The sequence below is a fragment of the Lissotriton vulgaris genome, chromosome 2_1 (genome assembly GCF_964263255.1).
Source record: "Lissotriton vulgaris chromosome 2_1, aLisVul1.2, whole genome shotgun sequence".
NCBI classification, from domain to species: Eukaryota; Metazoa; Chordata; class Amphibia; order Caudata; family Salamandridae; genus Lissotriton; species Lissotriton vulgaris.
In genome coordinates, this window is record NC_141687.1 from 1327345664 (window position 1) to 1327365502 (window position 19839).

The window sequence follows — 19839 nt, forward strand, 5'->3', positions numbered from 1 at the left end:
TTAGTTTCACCTGGACCCAGGTCCCCTCATAAAGTGCTTTTATGGTTTTTAGCAGGGCTTTGGGGAGCCCCCAGGTCTCTAGTTTTGCCCAAAGCCAGCTTCTGTTCACTCGATCAAAGGCCGTGGAATAGTCTATAAAGCAACAGAACAGAGGCAACTTATTCCTCGTGTTAGCCTTCTTCGCGAGGTACGTGAGTGCTATGATGTTATCTAGAGTGGAACTGTTAGCCCTAAAGCAAGTCTGTGAGGGCGGAAGAATGCCGTTCTTATCCACCCAGGTCTCCAGGTCCTTTAAGAGAAGGCGGCCATAAACCTTAGCTTCAATGTCAAGAAGGGCTATGAGTCTGTAATTAGCCGGGTTTAAGCGATCGCATTTTTTCTGAATGGGGAATAGGATTGAGCCTTTCCAGGAAGTTGGCAAGATTGCGGTTGCGAATGAGTGGTTGTATAAAGGAGTAAGTTTAGTTGCAAAGAAGGCTGGGGCGGACTTAAAAACCTGGGCGGGGATCCCGTTAGGGCCAGGGGTGCGGTCAGTTCTGATGGCCTTGATCTGCTTTACTATCTCCACCTCCGAAAATTTTCCTGGTCGGGTCGGTCTTAGTTCTTCTGTCGGTGCGCTTTCAGTTTTGATGGCAGCGGCTGCCACTTTGGACCACGCGGTTTTGCAGGGAGTTGGCCGATTTGGCTCACTGGTATACAGCCCCTTCGCATACTGTTCCCACACTTTACCTGCAACACAGTTTTCCTTATATGCGCCTCCAGATGACAAGCTGTTGATATAGCACCAGAGCTTGCTGTTGTCTTTTTCATTGATTAAGGAAAACACGGTCAGCCAGTTCTGTTCGGTCCGCTTTCTTTTCAATTCCCAGATTTTCTTATTGTAATTGGCTCGCAAAACGGCAATGGGGGGCGCCCCTGGCAGGTGGGAGCCTTTCTTTTTTGCCCTAGCTGCCTTGTTGAGTGCATGCTTCATCTGTCTCAGGCTCTGCGTTTTTAGGCGGCATGGCCTGGTGTTTTTTTGGCTGCTTCTTGGTTGATGAGTGTTACCCAGGCACTTCAATATATCCTTGGTCAGGTATCCCATAGGTGTATGGTGTTCACACTGTCTTGTGGCCTTGGTTCTGCCACCCTGTGGCTACATATACCGAAAGTCTATGGCTGAGATTGGTCGACCATTTTATTCTTTTGAGGACTAGATGATGTTCTGCGCCTGTGGTCGTACCAATTACTTCGTGGGGGTCCACCTGTTCACGTGTCAGATTGAATATGGCTCGGAGGGGCCTATGGTCGCTTTCGTCTCTATCATCCACGGTGAAATTGCAAAGTTTGTGAGCCAGTCCTTCATTGGTGAAGATATAATCTATAGTGGAGACATTCCTGAAAGTCGGATTAGCGGGCCATGCGGGGTGGCTCATTTTATGAGTCCCGTGGGTGGATTGTAGATTGTAGTTTGCTAGAAGTTCAATCAATTGGGCTGACTTATTACTTGGGGGTGCCACAGGGATCAGGTCCAGGCCTCTCAGGTTTAAGTCACCCGCTATTATTACATCATGGTGCAAGCGGCTTATTAGTAGGTCTTCCAGAGCGATGGTAAGTGATTCCAAGGCGTGAGGGGAATGAAGTTTTGCTGGGTTGAGATAGCAGTTGATTAATAAAAGCGGGCAGGGTGTTTGATCCGCTCTCAACCCTTCTATTGTGATGGCTTGCAGGTCGGATGACTCCAGATTTAGTTCTTTTACATTAAATTTGCAGGCATGGCTTCCAAAAATGGAAAGTCCCCCTGACGGGCGACCAACGATCGTCCTTTTGGTTGCTGATTTAAAATGTCCGTAAAAGCCAGCTATTGGGGTCGGTGACCTCGCCCAGGTCTCCTGAATGCACAATATATCCCCCTGTGCAAGGTAATCAAGAGTGGTCATGTCCCTGAAAATAATATTTAGCCCCGCGATGTTCCATGAGATGATGGTTTGCTTGCGTTCTTGGCCCCTTGAAGGATTTACGCGTGCTCTGTTTTCATGGGTGTAGGGTGGGTTAGGAGCCCTGTCTCCAAGTGTCCTCCATGTGAGCCAGTCCTTGCTGAGGCCACTGCACTCTACGCTGCTTTTCTTTTAGCAGGATTTTTATTTTTAGCGGGGTTCTTGGCCTCCCTGATTTCGATACCCCATCTGGACGGGTTGATTTTGTGCCTTTGAGAACAGAGATAGGTTCTTGAAGGCCGTAATGAGGTCTGAGGACATACGGGTATTTTGGTGCCCTGGGGGCGGTGACTTCTATGCCCCATTCTGCCAGTTGTATTGCTCCGTTGAGGACAGCCTGTTAGGCTTGCTGATTCGCAAATCCGACTATGGTGGAGTCACCGTGGGTGTCTGTCTCCAAGCTCTTAAACATCACCCATTCGATCATCTCCAAGGTGATTTGTGCCAGGGAGTCAATATGGCCGAAGAGTCGAACAATATTGGACCTGTTCAGAATGTCAAAGGAGCCCATGGCTGTGTATCTGGGAGTGAGGAGCAGCTCATGTATTTCTGATGGATTTTTACATTCGGTGGAGCACCGTTGTACCCCTTCTCCCAAGGACATGGGCCTCTGATGAATTGGAAGTGGAAGGTTTTTATGGGAGCCTCCTGGCCGCTGTCTGTCTGACGCCACGATTGGTAGTCCTGCCTCTCTTGATGGTCCTTGCCACTCGTCGTTGATTGCATTCTGGTGTGGGAGGTTTTTATATGTAACTCCTGGCTGCTGACTGCCGGATACCTCAGTAGTCCTACCAGGCAGGGCTGTCCCAGCTGTGCCCCTTGGTGTAGTGAAAGGTTTGTTTCTGTCTTACGTTGAAGTGCCCAACCAGTTGGGCCGTTGGCGCTGGGTTGTGCGCCGATTACCACCTGTGAAGACCTTAGTTGAGCCTCCACGTTGGGTTGTTCCTCCAAGTGAGGGGTTAGATATCTGAGGGCCTCGCGTGGGACGAGAGGTGCGTCGCTAGGCTTGTCGGTCTTGGGTGCGTGTTTAGGGACGAAGATGGGAAAGGGTGGTTTAAGGCTACTTTTAGTTTCGGTGGCGCCAGAGGTTAATATGGCTGGTGATATGTTCCTGCTTTTGACTTTAGATTTCTTTAGTTGTTTCTTTAGTCTTTTTTTGGCTCTCCTTGACAGCGGAGCAATTACACTAGCCAGTGCGCCTTTGGCCTTCTCCGAGAGAGGTATGGTGACGTATGAGTCGTCACTTTCGGTGTCGAGGTCCAAGACCTCGAGGTCCCCGCTCCCTTGTTCTGCCTAGATGAGATTACTGCATGGCCCTACCAGTAGATCTTTTGGTGATCTAATAACCGCGGTGCAATGGTCGGTCATTTCGTCATGCACTTTCGTCAGAGCTGGTAACTTTTGTGCGGCTTGTACTTGAGGAGACCTCTCTCCCAGACCCTTGGCTAGTGCAAGCATGTCTTTTAGAACTTCGGGTAGACTTGCCCATTTTTCTATAATGACGGCACACGAGTTGATATTAACCGCGTGGGCAAATTGGGCTTCGAATAGAGCCTCTAGCTTTGCTAATTTATCATCTTGGCGCACCAGGTCTGGGCAATTGAGTGCAGGAGATCGACTTGAACTTCCATCTTCGTGGACTGCCATAGTAAGGCCCTATGTGTTTGACAATCCAGTCTCGCATATGAGAGAACAACATACAGAGATACAGACGTCTTCACATCATTGTCAAAAACTCTTCGTGTCAGTTTGATAAAGCTTTATTGCACCAGTAGTGTTCACTTTGGTGTGGGCCCCTTTAATTTTTCTTGTCAACATTGCGATCACATGATCGCGCTAAGAATAAGAAAGCAAGGACGGCTTTTTTCAAACAAGGGAACACGGAGAAGAATGAGCGGAGATGCTGTTTTTCACGTAAGAGTCTTCACAAGCCCTTTGTTTACAAGCGGCAGCACGGAGCATAAGGGAGAACTCTAAATTTGATTGTTACTATACTTTCTCTTCACAGGACTCTTTAAGAGAATCCATTAATTAATCCCTCTGTGTGCACAAGTAGCGCGACTCGCATTGAACCCCAGAACGGGCCGAATACTTTTCTAAATTGGGTAAGACGCTACAGCACTTTAATAATACAGTGCTTCTTTAATGCTTTTGAGTAAAGTTACTTACTAGTGTATCACATTTTACTCTTTAGAAACTTTCATTACCGACAAAACGGCGTGCAGGTCAGTGCAATTCCAACACAATGTGCTAAATTATTTAGCCTATGGTAAACCAAACAATTCTGTGTGTGTAACACGTGTACCGTCATTATGTTTGTAATTGCAGACTTTGTCCACACCTCCCTTGTGAGACACTAACACTGCAGGATTCACAAGGTAGGCATGTGCATACTGGTGTTTAGTCTGGACTTAGAAACACTATAAGCGTGGTGATTCAAAGAAGGTGACTTGTATATATATTTTTTTGTCTTTTTAGAATCTTTTGGTCCTGAGGAGAATCCCATAATAAGGGATTCGAAAAGCGTCAACCACTTCAGTCTCTCTGTCACTGATAAATGGATTCTAAAAAAGTTGTCTAGACAAGATAGGATTCAAACCTTGACTGACTTACTCTTCATAATGTTAAATTCAAACGACTAGACAAACATCATTTATGACTGCATATGATTTAATAAGGCAGTGACAAAGGGCCCTATTCCAAAAGACTTAAAGTTTCTTGCTTGGGTTTGAAAGATGTATGTTTGAAGAGCGAAAGTGATATGTGTATGTGATGGTATAAATGTAAATTTGTAAAAATTCTATGCAATTGTTAAAATATCGTGTTTTTGTATATAATGTATATATGCACAAAAAAACTGTCTTGTGAAACAGAATGAAAATAATTCAACTAGTGACTCGAATTGACTAAAATAAATTACTGACGTAAGTAAAAAGCGGTTTGGTATGCTTTATTCGTACCACTACCTGATATAAAAAGTGGTTATTGGAGTCCAGCATTGGCATTTGTGTTGTTGTTTATATTGAATTGACTCAGCCTTGCTGGGAAAGAGTCAGGACCCTGTGTTGTTGCTCAATAGTAAGGCCCTAGCCATGGTGTCTTGAACTTCTCTTATTACGGTCAGGTTTAAATCTTTGACAGTGACTTCGTCGATAGAGTCTTGATGTTGTGTCAGGCCCAAGGGGCTCCATTCCTCCGTCTGCGATGTTCTCCCTGCATTGATTCTACCTGAGTTTATAGGTGTGGCTTCAAGTGTGCGTTCTATTGACTGTTCTAATTTTTGTAGGAACGATGCAGTTAGCGCGACCTTACCCGGAGAGGTCGACTTCGTTATTGACCGGGGTGTCACCGTTGTACTCGGTCGCTTCCCAGTGCTCTTTGGGGGAGAGGGTGCAGTAGCCACGTTTTGCTTTGCAATGCCTGTCTCCGTGTATGCCCCCGCAGTGGGTCTCGTGTGAACGTCAGCTGTGATCCTTAACAGGCTCTTCACCCTGGCGACAGGCTGGGGTCGTGCTTCCGGGCTTCCGATTTTTTCGGTGTAGGCAGGCTCGCTGGAGTAAAGGCCAAATTGATCTTGGTTGGGCTTTGGCGACCCCGGTTTGGCACTGCCCTCGGGACCTGGTTGACTCACGTCCGGGGCTGTCGGACCACTGGGGGCCTGAAAGAATTGGGTAATGAGACCTTGTGGGAGGGAATTGCCAGAGACCGAGTCCTGGGATTTTTGGGTGCTAGTACTTCTAGTTACTCTTCTTTGTGCCGTGTTTTCAGGGTTCACCTCCACCCACTCCTCCGTGCTAAACTTGGACTTTTTGAGCGTCATCCTTTAGGCGCCGTGAACTGGGGATCTACGTGGTGAAGTTTGTTTACCTGTGTGCCTACTTGTTGGAGTATCTCTCTTGTGAGGGCCTTATATTTCTTGTATGTGTCTGGTTAGTATGTCTGGCTCTCCACGCAAACTGTAATGGTCAGCGTCTCAACAGGGGGAGAGGGAGGCGGCAAGCGGTGCACAGAGGGTGTCCGCAGGCTGGGGGACCTAGTCAAGCAGCCCCTTGGTCCGCACCCTCCGCTCTTACTTCACAACCGCCTCTAATGGCGGCCGCGCTCGCCACCACCACTTACTTCTCGCACTGGCTGCTCAGACAGGCTCCAGGCACTCCAAATGCTCCAGGCTCCAGATATTCCAAATGCCCCAGTACTCCAGTACTCCAGGTACCTCCCAGTAGGCAGCACGGCTCTCAACGCTCGAAGCTCTCGGGCGCAGTTAAAATGTCTACGCTGCACAATACCGCTCAATTACTGAACAGCTGCACAGCCGCCCCTCCACTCGCCGTACTCCACTCCGGCGCTGCGCTGTGCTCCGCGGTCATGGGCTCTGGACGCCGGGTGGACTGCACTCTCTTTTTCTCGGTTGGGTTGGAGCTCCTTTCCTGCTCACCCTGGCTAACCGCTGGGGTCGCACTGCTTTCCTCACTGTGTCGGGGGGAAGGCTCTCCTGTGATGGCTTCCCTCGCACTGCTCTCGCCAACCCCTGCACTCTGGCGATGTCAGGGGTGAAAGTTCTCCTGTGATGGCTCCCCTCATGCCGCTCTCACCGACCCCCGCACTCTGGCGATGTCAGGGGTGGAGGCTCTGCTCTGCTCCTACTGCTCCTGTTGCTCAGCCTTTTCGAGCCTCACGGGATAACGTTGAGAAAGACGCTGAAAACACCGTCCTGAGCCCTGAGAAGCGGCCTGCGGACGGCGGACGGGAATCCCCGCTAAGCCCCCACTGAGACTAGTGCATGGGGTCCGGGGCACCTGGGGGCCGAAGGGTAGGACCGATGGTGGGCGGCAGCGGTTCGGCATCCTCGCTCCCTGCACCTCGCCTCTCGTTCTCGCTCTCCTCACTCTCCGCTCGACTTCGGCAAAAAAAAGAAAAACAGAGTCAATAACTCTTTCCAGTGCTTGAAAGGTAGCTGCTTGTTTCTGAGAATTGCCGGTACTCTCCAATTAAAAGTATTTCATTTCCCTTGAGAAGAGCCGGTACTTTCCCTCTCAAAATTAAAAAGTGCTGGTAGAATATGTAGCTAGGAGGGACTAATAACGGGTGCAAAAACAGTCACCTTGTTCAGGATTCAGTACGTCTGAGAGTTGTTAGGGGGTTTTCCAGTGTTATTGCTGCTGGATGTGACAGGTTTGAGGCAGGGGAGTGGGTATTGAAAGAGGCGCAACAGGGAGCCGCATAAGTCGGCACCTTACCAGCAGGAATACCTTGGAACCGGCAAATTAGACATGTGAAAGGGCCCTCAAAGGTCAGCCAATTGTCAGACCAACAAGCAGGAAAGGGATTTAATCTCAACTCTAACAACTCTTTGCTGGAATATACCAAACCCGATGTGGGGCCTTGATTTGAGGCCAATTGAGCAGGGTCCATGGCTACTGGCGACATCAGGGCGCGGACGGGCACAGGCGGGCTTGCCTTTGGTGCGCCAGCTGCGCGCGCCCGCTGCACGCGTGCACTGCGCGGTGATGGGTGCATCCAGTTATGTAGAAATGAGAACCCTTGCAGCCTTCTGAATCAGCAGACAAGTGGCCTTGAAACCTTTAATGCAGTGTGGCCTCTCTGACGTTGTAAATGACATTCCAAGTGAAGACAAACCATAGAAGGCAGTTTAGTCAACTAAGATTTGTTATCCAGGAGAATGGTCATATAGCTGTGTGAGGCATATAAATGAATGAGCAGAAATTGGTATTTTTTAGGTTTCTTAGAAATCTTTGTTATCTGTAAAACAACAATAATCATTTGTTTTTCTTTTAAATAATATTTATTTGTTTTAGCAATGAAGCAGAGACAACTATTGCTATATGTCATAATTATCATAAAGGCATCATACTAACAACCTTTTTAAAGCAAGATTTCCTTTAATTAAATTTTTTTGAATTGTGGTTCTGTACATTATCTGATTTTCCATTAGAATTTGACAACAGCACTATTCTGGTTGACAGCAAATCATCATACAATTGACACACAAATGAAATATGCTTAAGATTTTCCATTACAGTGCTACACAAGCAACATTCCCTTCAGTTCTATCGATTTTGTGTCAGCACCCCTAATTATCAAAAAAGATGGCTGCCCTATAAAAAACAAAACGAAAGTATGCTCAAGTTCAGGCGTAAACGTGTTGTAAAGTGAAGGCCGGGACAATCCAAACTCTCCTGGAAGAGTCTGCTAGGATAAGTTATTCTAGTTTTAAATTGAAACTGTCACAAGAACAACTTCATTCATTTAAAAGTGTTGTAAGCATATGTTTTGGAGTTTCCTGTTTTTTTTCAGTTGAAATCTAAGGGGCTGATTCACAAAGGGCCTCTGAACTCGTGGCAGAGTCGTACAGTCGTAGCGGGGGCCCCCCACTTGTGGCGGGGGCCCACACTTGTGGCGGGAACTCCACAATGGGTAACTGCAGTACGAAGGTCCTGCCACAAGTGTGCCCCCCCCCCACCACCACAGCCGGCATCCGCCATGAGTGCGTGCCCCTGACTCCACACTGCGGGCCTCTACCATGAGTGAAGGCCCAACCCGCCACACTGCGGGGCCTCCGCCACGAGTGCAGGCCCTTCCCGCAACACAGCAGGGCCTCTGCCATGAGTGCTGATCCTCAGATAATAGGGATGCATTTTTACTGAAACTTTAGTAGAATTCCCCTGGCAGTTATACGCAAATTATACAACATATCATGATAGATTTTAAGGTTTCCCCCTCATAAGATGCAAGGACAGCTCCAGCCTCACTGTTTGTACTGGAATCACAGTGCGTGACCTTCTATTTCATCACACTCCATACTGGCCTCTGGCCATGAAATACAGACACCATATATTAGTCAACTTTTGAAACAAGATCACAATACAAGATCATTTGCAGAAATAACAACAAAAGTCAAAATAACTGTGAGAACAATTTTAGTGAAGTTATGTTTTTGAAAAACAAAAAGTAAAAACAGATTTTAATGCAGATAGGGGATGCTTTACTAACTATGTTAGCAGTTGTACTATAAAAGTGCATAGCATGCATCTAAATTTAAAAACCATACATTGTTTATTATATTCAACTTAATTACATTTTGATTGTGTTTTCCTCAATTTTTGCAACTGCAAGGAAAAAGACATTAATCTTTCTAATCTTCATTTTGCACTTTGTGGCATATTTTTTCATACTGCACAATCTATTTGAAGGTAGCTGATAATGGCCCTCATTCTGAGTGCACTTTTAATTCCAATTGGACTGGTAATGGTAGTTACTGGCCCATTTGTATTTGCCTGATCCATGGTATCTCTGCAGGTCTTGCCTAGTTCTCTAAGAAACTCAGAGCCTGATTTAGATCTTGGCAGATGGGTTACTCCATCTCAACGGTGACTGATATCCCATCTGCCGAAATATAAATCTCATTATATCCCATGAGATTTATATATTCGACAGGCAGGATATCCGTCACCGTTGTGACGGAGTGACCCATCTGCCAAGATCAAAATCAGACTCTCAGTTGGCTAAAACCAATAGGAGTCTCCCGATAAAATAATGGGGAGAAATGAGAAATATCTACCGGAGTCGTGACCAGAATTACTGATTCCCACAGTAATTCCTCATTCTTGGAAATACCTCAGGGTTAGCAGGTAGCTCAGCTCCACGGAGTACTCAATGTCCCTGGTGTTGGGTATTGACAACTCCAATAGGGAAGCAGAATAACCTACTACAACTCGTGGGCATGTGTGATTCTAGTAGCCCCTTCCTAAGTCCTCAACTTTGATCTAATAAGAATTATCACAGACGTATTCTTATGTTTCACGTATCCCACCGGAGACTCAAGTGGCTATCTGCAGTACTGAATCAATTCTATGAGGCTGCCCCCATCATCAACTGTGCATACTTCATTTGCACTACATTTTGTGAAAAGAAAAGCTTTCCTTGAAATATTTAGGATGTAAACACTGCTTGATTCAAACAGGGGAGATTGTTATGCCTAACAAAGGAGATGAAGGAAGGCAGTTGTTATGATTGAGAAAAAGTGAAACAAGTTTTTTGACAATTATACATAGCTAACAAATTTCCATCTCCTTTGACTTAGAATAAAAAAAGGCCATTGAATTTTATAGTTAAGGCTTCTTAAATAATATAGTTATATAGAATCTTAAAGAAAAAAATCAACCTATGTTATGTGTATCTTGTTTAGGATTTTGCTTCATCAGTAGAAGGTTCTGTAAATTCAATTCAGATCCTGATAGAAAGTGCTATGGTAACTCTGTCCGGACTATGAGAGGTAAACGGTAAGCAGACAGAGGGTATTGTTATGGGTCGTCCTTGCACATAACATCACCTGGCCATCCATTTGTGTTTCCTTAAATTAGTTATTTTTACAAACATTTCCTTGTGATCTCTATGTACAGACAAGTATCCTTTTTCCTTTGATTGGTATCCAATGTATGTGAAATCCCTTGAGGAGTGCCATCTTCTCTTTCTTGTGTCCAGTATGTGGCATTTAAGGACTGATCTTGCTCACATTCTTAGTATTTAGACTGATTTCCATATCTGTTGTCCTTCTGAGACATTTCATACCAGGAATCCTGAAAGGGAGGATACAAACATGAATTAGAACACATTTCTAGCATCTTGGCTTTCTTGGTTCAGTGTAAAAATATTGCCACTGTCCTTCCAAGAAATACCTACTTAGTTGTGAAATATAAGTGTATGAAAACGTTCTACCCTCACTGATGGTACCAACAGATTATTTTCTGCCCATAGAAGTACCATGCAGTGCCAAAGGTCATAATCCTGATTTGGAACTTCCCCTCAAACTGAATTTTTGCAGTGGATTCTGCATCTTTTCCAGTACCACAAGACCTCCACTGAAGTAGTGTTATACTATAAGCACAGTCAGATCAAGTGGAGCCACCATTCATCATGTGATCTTCAAGTATTCAATCTGATTGTTTCATGGGTCACATTTCAATAAAGTCTATCATGAAGGTTGCTTTAGAACCTTCAATGTCAAACCTATTTTTAGGGAAAATAGATACAATGTGCTCTGCGAAAAGCTAACAGAAAGTAATGTTCTTTTTGTTCTGATTGGTCCATGTTGTGTGCCTCACTCTACTTAAAAAGGCTTCCAGGAAAGTCTACCAGATGTCTCCATATTACCAGGACGTGATGTTTCAGTCTTGACATTTTTTGTTTTAATATTTATTTTTTCAAGTGTCTTAGGTCATCTCATTGAATGATTTAGGTTGTTAAATAAACATCTGTTTGTCTTGGTGATGTGGAGTCTTATGTTCACCATAATATGGTTGGTATCGGTATGCAATCTGAACTAGTGCCCAATGTCCAAAGCGGTTATTTACAGTTTGGCATATTTGGGAAATCTGCAAAAAAATAGTGCATTCCTGTCCACCCTATATGGAGTGTACAGCCATTTTTTCACTCTAAATAGGACAGACACGACATCCAACAATTTTTGGCGGATGTCCTGCATCCATCAAACTCTATATAAGACTTTAATGGCCAGATGCACTAAATTCCAGTGCAATGCAGAGGACCGAGCAAAGTTGCTCTTGATCAAAAATCCTGTGATTCTGGGAAAACCACATACCTTTATTTTGGTGTATAAATCTTCACTATGTGAATTCTACTCTAATTACCTAAGATACAAATGTGTAAAATATCAGTTGTTTATCACCCAGCATATACATCTCTGCATTTCTCCCCATCTTCATGCCATGTAAACACCAGCACATACCTCAGGCTGAAATAAATGGTGATGTCACCAAAGTTAACACTCCGGCCCCCAAGCCCAACAGCAGCATTGGAACAAGGCATACTGCTGAAACCCATTTTTCCATAAATTCTGAAAAGGGAGAGGACAAGTTCTGAACCTGAGGCCCTTGTTTAGGATGCCATTGGTTTAAACGTAGAGATAAAAATATAGGCTGACAAGAAGGTACATGTGCTGGTTTCCTGGATGTGGTCATATCACCTATATTTTAACTACATTCCTTCTGATTGTCTGGGTGGCTTTGCTGGTAGAACAAACATTCTTGCATTGATGTAACACTTCAATAAAAAAATTATCTGGTTGTTGAAATAAAGCACCAATTTATTCCCCATCCTTTCATACGACATCACGCATGTCTATGGGACGCTGAGTGAGGATTTGCCTCTGAGCAATTTGCCAGTACACCCCAGGTGGAGTGAGGTGTTGGGGGCTTCTCTTTCTGCTAAGGAATGGGAGGGAATCCATGAGGGGTTGAAGGGGGGCCTCTACAAATGCAAGGTGTAAGCTGCTCTAGTATAATGTAGTTCATCAGGTGTACCTCACCTCGAGGACACTGCATGCAATTTACCCTGGAGCGACCATCCTCCAGTCCACCACTGTGCCGGGCAGGGAGCTGACTTTCTATATATGTTTTGGAGATGTCCCAGATTGGATATATTCTTAGGACAATTTTGGATTCCCTGAATGTAGTGATTGGGTGGTCCCTTCCCCAAGATTTTGGGCAGTGCCTGCTGGAACTGATTCTAGCTAAAAAAACAGAAGAAGCATAGTAGAAGGTTTCTCCTCCAGGGCCTGGGGCTAGCCAAGCAAAGAATAACCATTAGATGGGTGTCACCTGTTGCTTCAAAAGTAGCTGATTGGCTGAGAGACATGGCTGAATGGCCCATGGTGAAGAAAGCCATTTGCGAAAAACACACTAGGATAAGAAATTTTCAGACAACCCACAGGCTTATGCGGCTATGCTTGCTGACCAATTGGAACCCTCTGATGCCCTGCCCCATGAGCTGTGAGTTCTCTGTGAGGGAAGATGATGACTTGTCTGATTGTGAGACAGGGATTGGAGAGAGTTGACTCTGTTTCTGGAACTATGAAGCTTTACCACCGAATAGCCTTTAATTATGTGACAGTTTCCCTGTGCAGTATATGGTACGGAGATGTGCCTAAACGAGCCTACACAGGGAGGGCTTTGGGGGTTATTATGGGCTTTTTGTTGAATATATTGCCATGTTATCTTCCTGTGATAAATTTGTCATGTTTTTTGTAAATGCCAATAAGAACTAATATGTAAATAAAATGGATTCACCAATATGCATGAATGTCTCCTCTACTTCACATATTCCACGTCTCAAACACTGCTTGCACATCATCCAGATCTGGATGTGCAGTGCTTAACTGAAGCTCAACCTAACCAAGACAGAATTTCTATTATTTGCCAAGAACAACAAACAAGATACAATACAAATATGGCTCAGTGACATGTACCTTGATGGTTTTGAACCCTAACACTCACCAAATGCTAAATCACTTGGATTCACCCTAGACACCACTTGTAAAGAAACTCAAACCATTTCTTCTAGAAAGCGACTTCAGAACTGCTGTTCAAGCCCTTGTACTCATGAATCTGGAAGGTGTAAATGCCCTAAATTATGGCCTAAAGCAAATAAAGTCAAGATTGACCCACTGCACTCCTTCCCTTTATGAATTACTCTTGTTTCCCAGCACATATGATGAAATGTGTGCGAACAGAAGCCGTGAAACGCCTCATCACGGTTCAGTTAGAAACAAATCCAATGGGGCACATCTCTCCTGCACCCGACAGTCGCACTGCGATTAAGGAAATCTTTCCTTTGTGAAACTCTTGCTCCATAATTACGTCATTTTTATCTATTTATCAATATTAATCCAACATCTTAACTCGTGCATCTTCCTTAATTACGCCACTACGGAGACAGCATGTTTTTGCTGGAGGATTTAAAGGGGTGGATTTAATTTGGAGGGAGTATGTTTTCTTTAATTGTGATGTGGGGCACCATGGTAGTGGCGTAATTAAGGAAGATGCACGAGTTAAGATGTTGGATTAATATTGATAAATAGATGCAGGAGAGATGTGCCCCATTTTATAGGGGCCTCATACATGCAGCAGCAACCATTGGCTCCACTTGCAGCTGCACCATCCTCAAAACTATCTACATCATTTACAAAGCAGACAAGTTCATCATCTCTGATGGTTCACGGTCCTCCAACCCCAAACCCCCACCCACCCTTAGCCATGTCACCATCAGACTGCAGACTAATAAGTGTAACATAATAAAAACAATACAACAGGTCTTATCCATCTATGCACCCAGGATCTGGAACAACATCCATGTATGAGAAAAAGCTTACGCAGGACAGGAAACTGTAGAACTGGTTTGTTGCAGTTCTGCTTTATATTCAATGGTCTTTTTTGAGAAATCTCCAAAATTCTGTCTGAACTTCACTTTTACCAGTGATGGGAAAATTCTAGCTCTCTGCTAGTTTATAGCCAGAAAGGTAATAAAAAAACCTCACTTTCTCTCTTCTGTAAATATTGTTTTAGTGCAAGAAATTGCACACATACTTTAATCATAAGCATTGGTAACCATTGTCGTGCTAGGGCACTGCTTGGTGCAACATTTGTGGCTCACAGGTACACTGACTGCAGTTTCATATGCAGTAAATAATTTCATTGTCACGAAGAGTGATGTACTAGATGCGTTTAAGGAAGTTAGGTACTTTGTGACTCTTCTGTGTAAAAACATTTATGTTGCTTAATGTCAATACTTAATCAACTACATTCTTGTCATCATTTTACTCCATAATCCCCTTGACCTCACTTGCCTTTCCATTGTGCTTGTTTTAACTTGTGTTGTTTCAGTTGCCCTCCTCTTCAGTTACATTCGGTTCTGCTTTAAACGACTCTTGCAAAATTCATGATCCCCACCCCGCCTCTGTTTCTTCTGCCCTTGTAGGCTTTTTAAATAGGGGAAAAGTAAACGATTTTATTTTTTCACTGTTTCTGTTTTTCTGCTTTTCAAAGTTCGTTTTTGACACTTAGATAATACGTTTTTTTTGTTGTGTTAGATTTCTATCTATTTTACCCTTTTTGACACAAAGCTGTTGCCAGGATTTCCAAGATTGTTTCTCAACTTGGTTCTTGAAGGACATATATTTAAGAAGAGTAAACCATTTTACCTCAAAGAATATGCTAAAATGTGGTAGATTGGTTTTAGATGAAGAGCTAATTTTGTAATTTGTCTACACTGAAACTGAAATCCCAATGTAGCAATATATCTCATAGTTTACTGAAATGCAGGGCCGGACTGGCCATAGCGAGCACCGGGCAATCCCCCGGTGCGCCGCACAGGTGGGGGGCCGGTTTTGGGCCCCTGGGGGCCGTTTTTGTTACAGGGCCGTTTTAGCAGCATAGATGCAAAATCGCCCCAGTACCAAAATCGCCCGAAAACCGGCCCCGGCAAAGAGCTCGGCTGCAATAAACAAAATTCCAACCCCCCTCAACCCCGAGTGGGGGGAGAGAGGGGGGGGGTGCGCGGACGAGCACTTTGCCAGGGTTGTGGTTCCCAGTCCGGCCCTGCTAAAATGTGCCCCTGCTATCATTAACACAGTTCATATAGAGAAATGTTCATATTGTTGCAATTGTATTGTAATTGCTTTTATATTGTGCTTACTGCCCCTGACAAGACGTTGAAGTGTTTTACATCAGGCAGCCTGCTGATCTGGAATCCAAAATTAGTGGTTAATCCAATGTTATTGGTTATTGTCAGCTTTTGGAATTAGTCTTGTGCACTCAAGCAATCAATTCTGTGGTAGATGGAATTGAATGGAGTTAGGTGACAATTAGTGGGAGGGTATGTGAACTAATGCAGATGGTTGGTGGTATTAATTGATGAGCTTTAGGAGATTAAGTATTAGGAGGTTGCAAGGGCATGCCTTACAAAGAAATGAGAAATTGTGATCTTGTAAATGAGTTGTGTGCAATTTTCACAAACTCAAGAATAAAGATTGAGGCAAACATGCATGTGACTTGGAGTATGTTGTGCTCAGAGTGAGGAGGCATACAGAGGGCAGAAGTGAAGGAGTGGACTGTTTGAAATAATAATAAGAGACAACAATCAAGAGTTTTAAGTAAAGGTCAATTTGTCATGCTATAGTTTAGGTATTTGAGACAGCATGAAATTTGAGGATGCAAGAATGTAGAAAGATTGTGCTTCCTTAGGTATTTTCGATGGGCACTAGAATTAGACTCACAGTCTGTCTGCTGCTAGGATACTGATAGACCACCTCTTCAGCAAGGTCAGCTGATCAGCTCAGGGCTTGGAAGAGAAAAGTAATGCTGGACTCGTATATCAAAAATCAAGAGCTTTAGGCTACTCTCAAACAAGCAGTAAACTTAAGATCAGTGCAATGTGACTATATATATATATATATATATATATATATATATATATATATATATATATATATATATATATATATTGGTAATTGATGAAAATATCAAAAAGTAAATTCTGCAAATGCTGCTGGAGCAAATGTCTTCTGACATTCATCCTCAGGTTGTGCTCACATAATTATTACAAAGCAAAATGTGATCCATTATGGATGCTTCCGGTTTGCTATGACACAAGACAGAGGCTGCATTTTTGTCTCCGGAGATCCAGGCAGAGGCATGAAGAGGATGGTGACAGCTCATTTTAGAAATTCATTTAAGACTCTCTTAGCGAGGGGCTGATGATTAACCTTCCTCAAGAACTTCCCTTTGGTAGATGGTGGAGATGAGGAGATGAACTGAAGATTCTGTTGTGCAATGTGAAAGGGACTCCGAAGATGAGGTCCAGCCCTTTCTCTTCCTTGATCACTCTTTCAGTTTATGCTGATGACAGATAACTGCAGAAAGTTCACACCTCTTTGTGACTCTGTTGTGGGTGCTCCAGAGCAGAGACTGCCCTGTTGGGAGGGTTTTGCTACACAAGGAGCTTGGAAATATATGTCTATATGCACGGAACCTGAAAAGTAATACTCCAAACAAATCTCAAAGTCTTTAAAAAGGATGTGTCTAAATCTACATATTAAAATATCTACCACCGACCTGGCAATGACCAGTAGGTTCCTGGAGCCATCCCCGTCCCAGCGACCTGTCTTCACCAGGTGAATGGCACAGAAGTTGAAGTGAAGTCACAGAAACTCAGTTCTGATGATTTCTAGTTGGCAATTATAGGGTGATGTACTGCAAGCCATCTGTGATGGCACTACCAAACCTTGTATTTGACATGATCCTGTACTGACTGCTGTCTACCACCAAGCATAGGTGTTGGACAGCTCTAGGTAGCTGTCAGGGAGGCAGTGCCCCTGCATTCTGATTGAGAAAAAGACCTCTAAGTATATAAAATGTGAGAGTGAGACTCATTCTCCAAATAAGAGAGCTGTGATTTTATGTGTTTGTGGCTACTTCATCAGCTGGGGGATGCATACTGTTCTGGTTGTTTGTGACCTTGTGCACCAGAGACACATGGTATAAATAAAGTTAATAGGATCACACCAAACATGCTGAATTAAGGACCATTATTGGACTTGATTTTATGCCATAAAGATCCAAGGTGAGGCACTAAGGAATGGAACCAGGCAGTAATGGGCTATTTCCCTCCACACACAGTGCCGTGGATGTGTGCTTTTTCTTATAGAGATTAGCCCTGGTCAAATAATGGCGAGCACCACAGTGGGTGTCAAAGTCATGGAAATCACGTCTTAACAGAGCAAATAGGGTTGCGTGCATTCTTAATGAAGCAAAAGTAGGAGTAAAAACGTCTTTAGAACACAAAGGACCTGACGTATCAAAGGGTTTTACCCATTCTGTGTCTATAGGGGAACGTGTTAATATAAGTGCAATGTGTATATAGAGCCAATTTTCTACCTTGGGAAAAAATAACTGATCATAGCTTATGAAAAATGGCTTTCCTATAACATTAACTAATATGGGGTATATATACCAGCTCTTCACTTTGTCATTTCTAAATTGGTTACAGTGACTATTACCAATGGGGTTAGGGGCTGGAATGTTTAGAAACAGCAAGCTTTTGAGGAAACCAGGTGAATATATTTCTCCCCATTCTATCCATTTAAAGAAAAGCTGTAAGCAACCTGCCCATAGCCTCAAACCCCCAAAACTGACTGAAGAGGACTTAAGTCAGCTAGCAAGATATATTTACAACTTCAGTAACAAATACTAAAGATTTTATCAACAGTGTAGAAATTAAGAAGTTTGACTGCTGCAGTGCATCTAGCGCATTAAATTCACCAATTTAACTTTAGCACTTGCCTTTGGAGCAGTGGTTATACACACTGAGACGGAAATACTAAAAGAATGCATGAGCAACAAAATGATTTGTACTTCGAAAATTAGCATAGTATAGCTATTATTAAACAAAGTTTTGGAGATAAACATGTACATCTGTGCAAATACCCTAACATTTGAAATTGTAATCCTGACACATTCAGCCAACTCCACGTTGGTTTTTGCTGATGTAAACTTTGCAGCCTTCATTGGCAACTAATGTCTTCACCAGCAGGAGCACAACTACTCTGTATCCCCTTCTATCTTTTTTTAAGGAGAAAAATAAATGTTGAACCAGCAAGAAAAGCCCTGAGGTTAGTTCTTTCAAAGGTCAGTTCCAGGATTTTTCTTCTGTAGTACAAAAATCGAGAAGTGATGTCACTACGTGGCCAACGTCCCCTGTGAAGGCTGGCACAGCTCGTGGGTGGGGGGAGGGGGGACGGTTTGCAGGTGGAGGAGGGAGCGGGGGCGTGCTGCTTAAAAAAAAAAACCATACCGTGCAGCCGCCAGGTCCTGCATCTTTTCTCCTGCTCGCCTGTGTCCAACTAAAGGTCGGAACAGGAAGCAGGTAGCCAGCCTCCCATCCCTAAGCCAATCCCTAAGCCATGACACAGCACTCAGCCAGGGGGCTGTAATGCAGCCTGCAAGGAGAACAGGGGAGTGCACATGACTTTTTTGGGAGGCCCGAGAGACCGGCCAAACAGTCATAGCCCACAGGAGTGTTCTACCACTGCAGCAGCAGGAGGAAAAAATAAAATGATAATAACATTCTGTTATTATCATTTTATTTTTTCCTTTATTTGTTGCTTCTGAGAGGGGGTGAGAGCAAAATAAAGTTTAGCACTATTGTCTAGGAACTGTGTTATAGGAGACCATGAATGTAATCATTGCGTAGCTGGGGAGATGGGAGAAACAAAAGCGGTATCCAGTCTATAATTGTGGCAAAAGGCATACCACCATCTCTGGAAGGATCATTTGAGTGCGTCATTCCAGTTGCTCGTAATTTGTTGGAATGCAACTGCAAACAATAATTATAGAATATGTAACTGAGACAAACATATGTCCCAATCATCCAACAAACTTCTTCCAAAAATATTAGTGAATGAAAAGGGAGTTGCAGTGCAAACATTTTTGTTGATTTGAGTCCAAATTTACTTCCAAAATGATACACAAGTGGACAAGTAAAAAGCAAATGTTGTAAATCAGCATGTTCAAGGGGGCACGACCAACAAGTGTCTTGATGAGCAGAGTGCATTCTATGTAGGGATGTAGGAGACACTAGAAGTCTAATATATATTAAGAAAATAGTTTGTGTGGTGTTTCCTGCTGTGGAAGACTTCCTAATTGTTGCCCACATCTTGTTCCCAGGGATAAAAGCCAAACCATATCTAAGTCCTGCTCCCAGGATAATTCTACCTTAGTTTTGGCTCTATTTGTAGGGGAGGAAGTCAAATGAGAATAGATGTTATATGTCTTGGGGCTAGTACGTAGAAACGTGTTCCATTCAAAATTTTAAGAGGAAAGGATGGAAGAAGAAGATTGAAAATGAGTATATGCAGTACGTACTGCAGTTTGTAAAGTCTAACATTTACACTGAATAGAAATAGGGAAGGAATAAAGCTGACATGCTTGTGGGAATGAGAGAAGTGTGTCCTGTTCAAAGAGTTGGTGTACCCAAAGTAATCTCTTGTTTC

General features: G+C 43.7%; 1 protein-coding gene across 4 annotated transcripts in view; it reads right to left on the bottom strand.

Moving 5' to 3' along the window:
* Positions 1–7756: 7756 nt before the first annotated feature.
* Positions 7757–19839, bottom strand: part of MUC13 (mucin 13, cell surface associated) — an 818501-nt gene continuing 806418 nt past the window's right edge. For 2 of the 4 annotated variants that reach the window (XR_015308476.1, XR_015308475.1), the window contains exons 16-17: positions 10091–10573; positions 7757–9351 (exon numbers count right to left, since the gene is read on the bottom strand). Coding sequence is in view for 2 of the 4 variants with exons in the window: in XM_086957098.1 (XP_086813224.1) it covers positions 10514–10573 (60 nt within the window). In the remaining 2 variants the exon portion in view is untranslated. Of the gene's footprint in view, positions 10574–19839 lie in introns of all 4 variants that reach the window. The other 2 variants (XM_086957098.1, XM_086957097.1) reach the window with 1 other exon arrangement.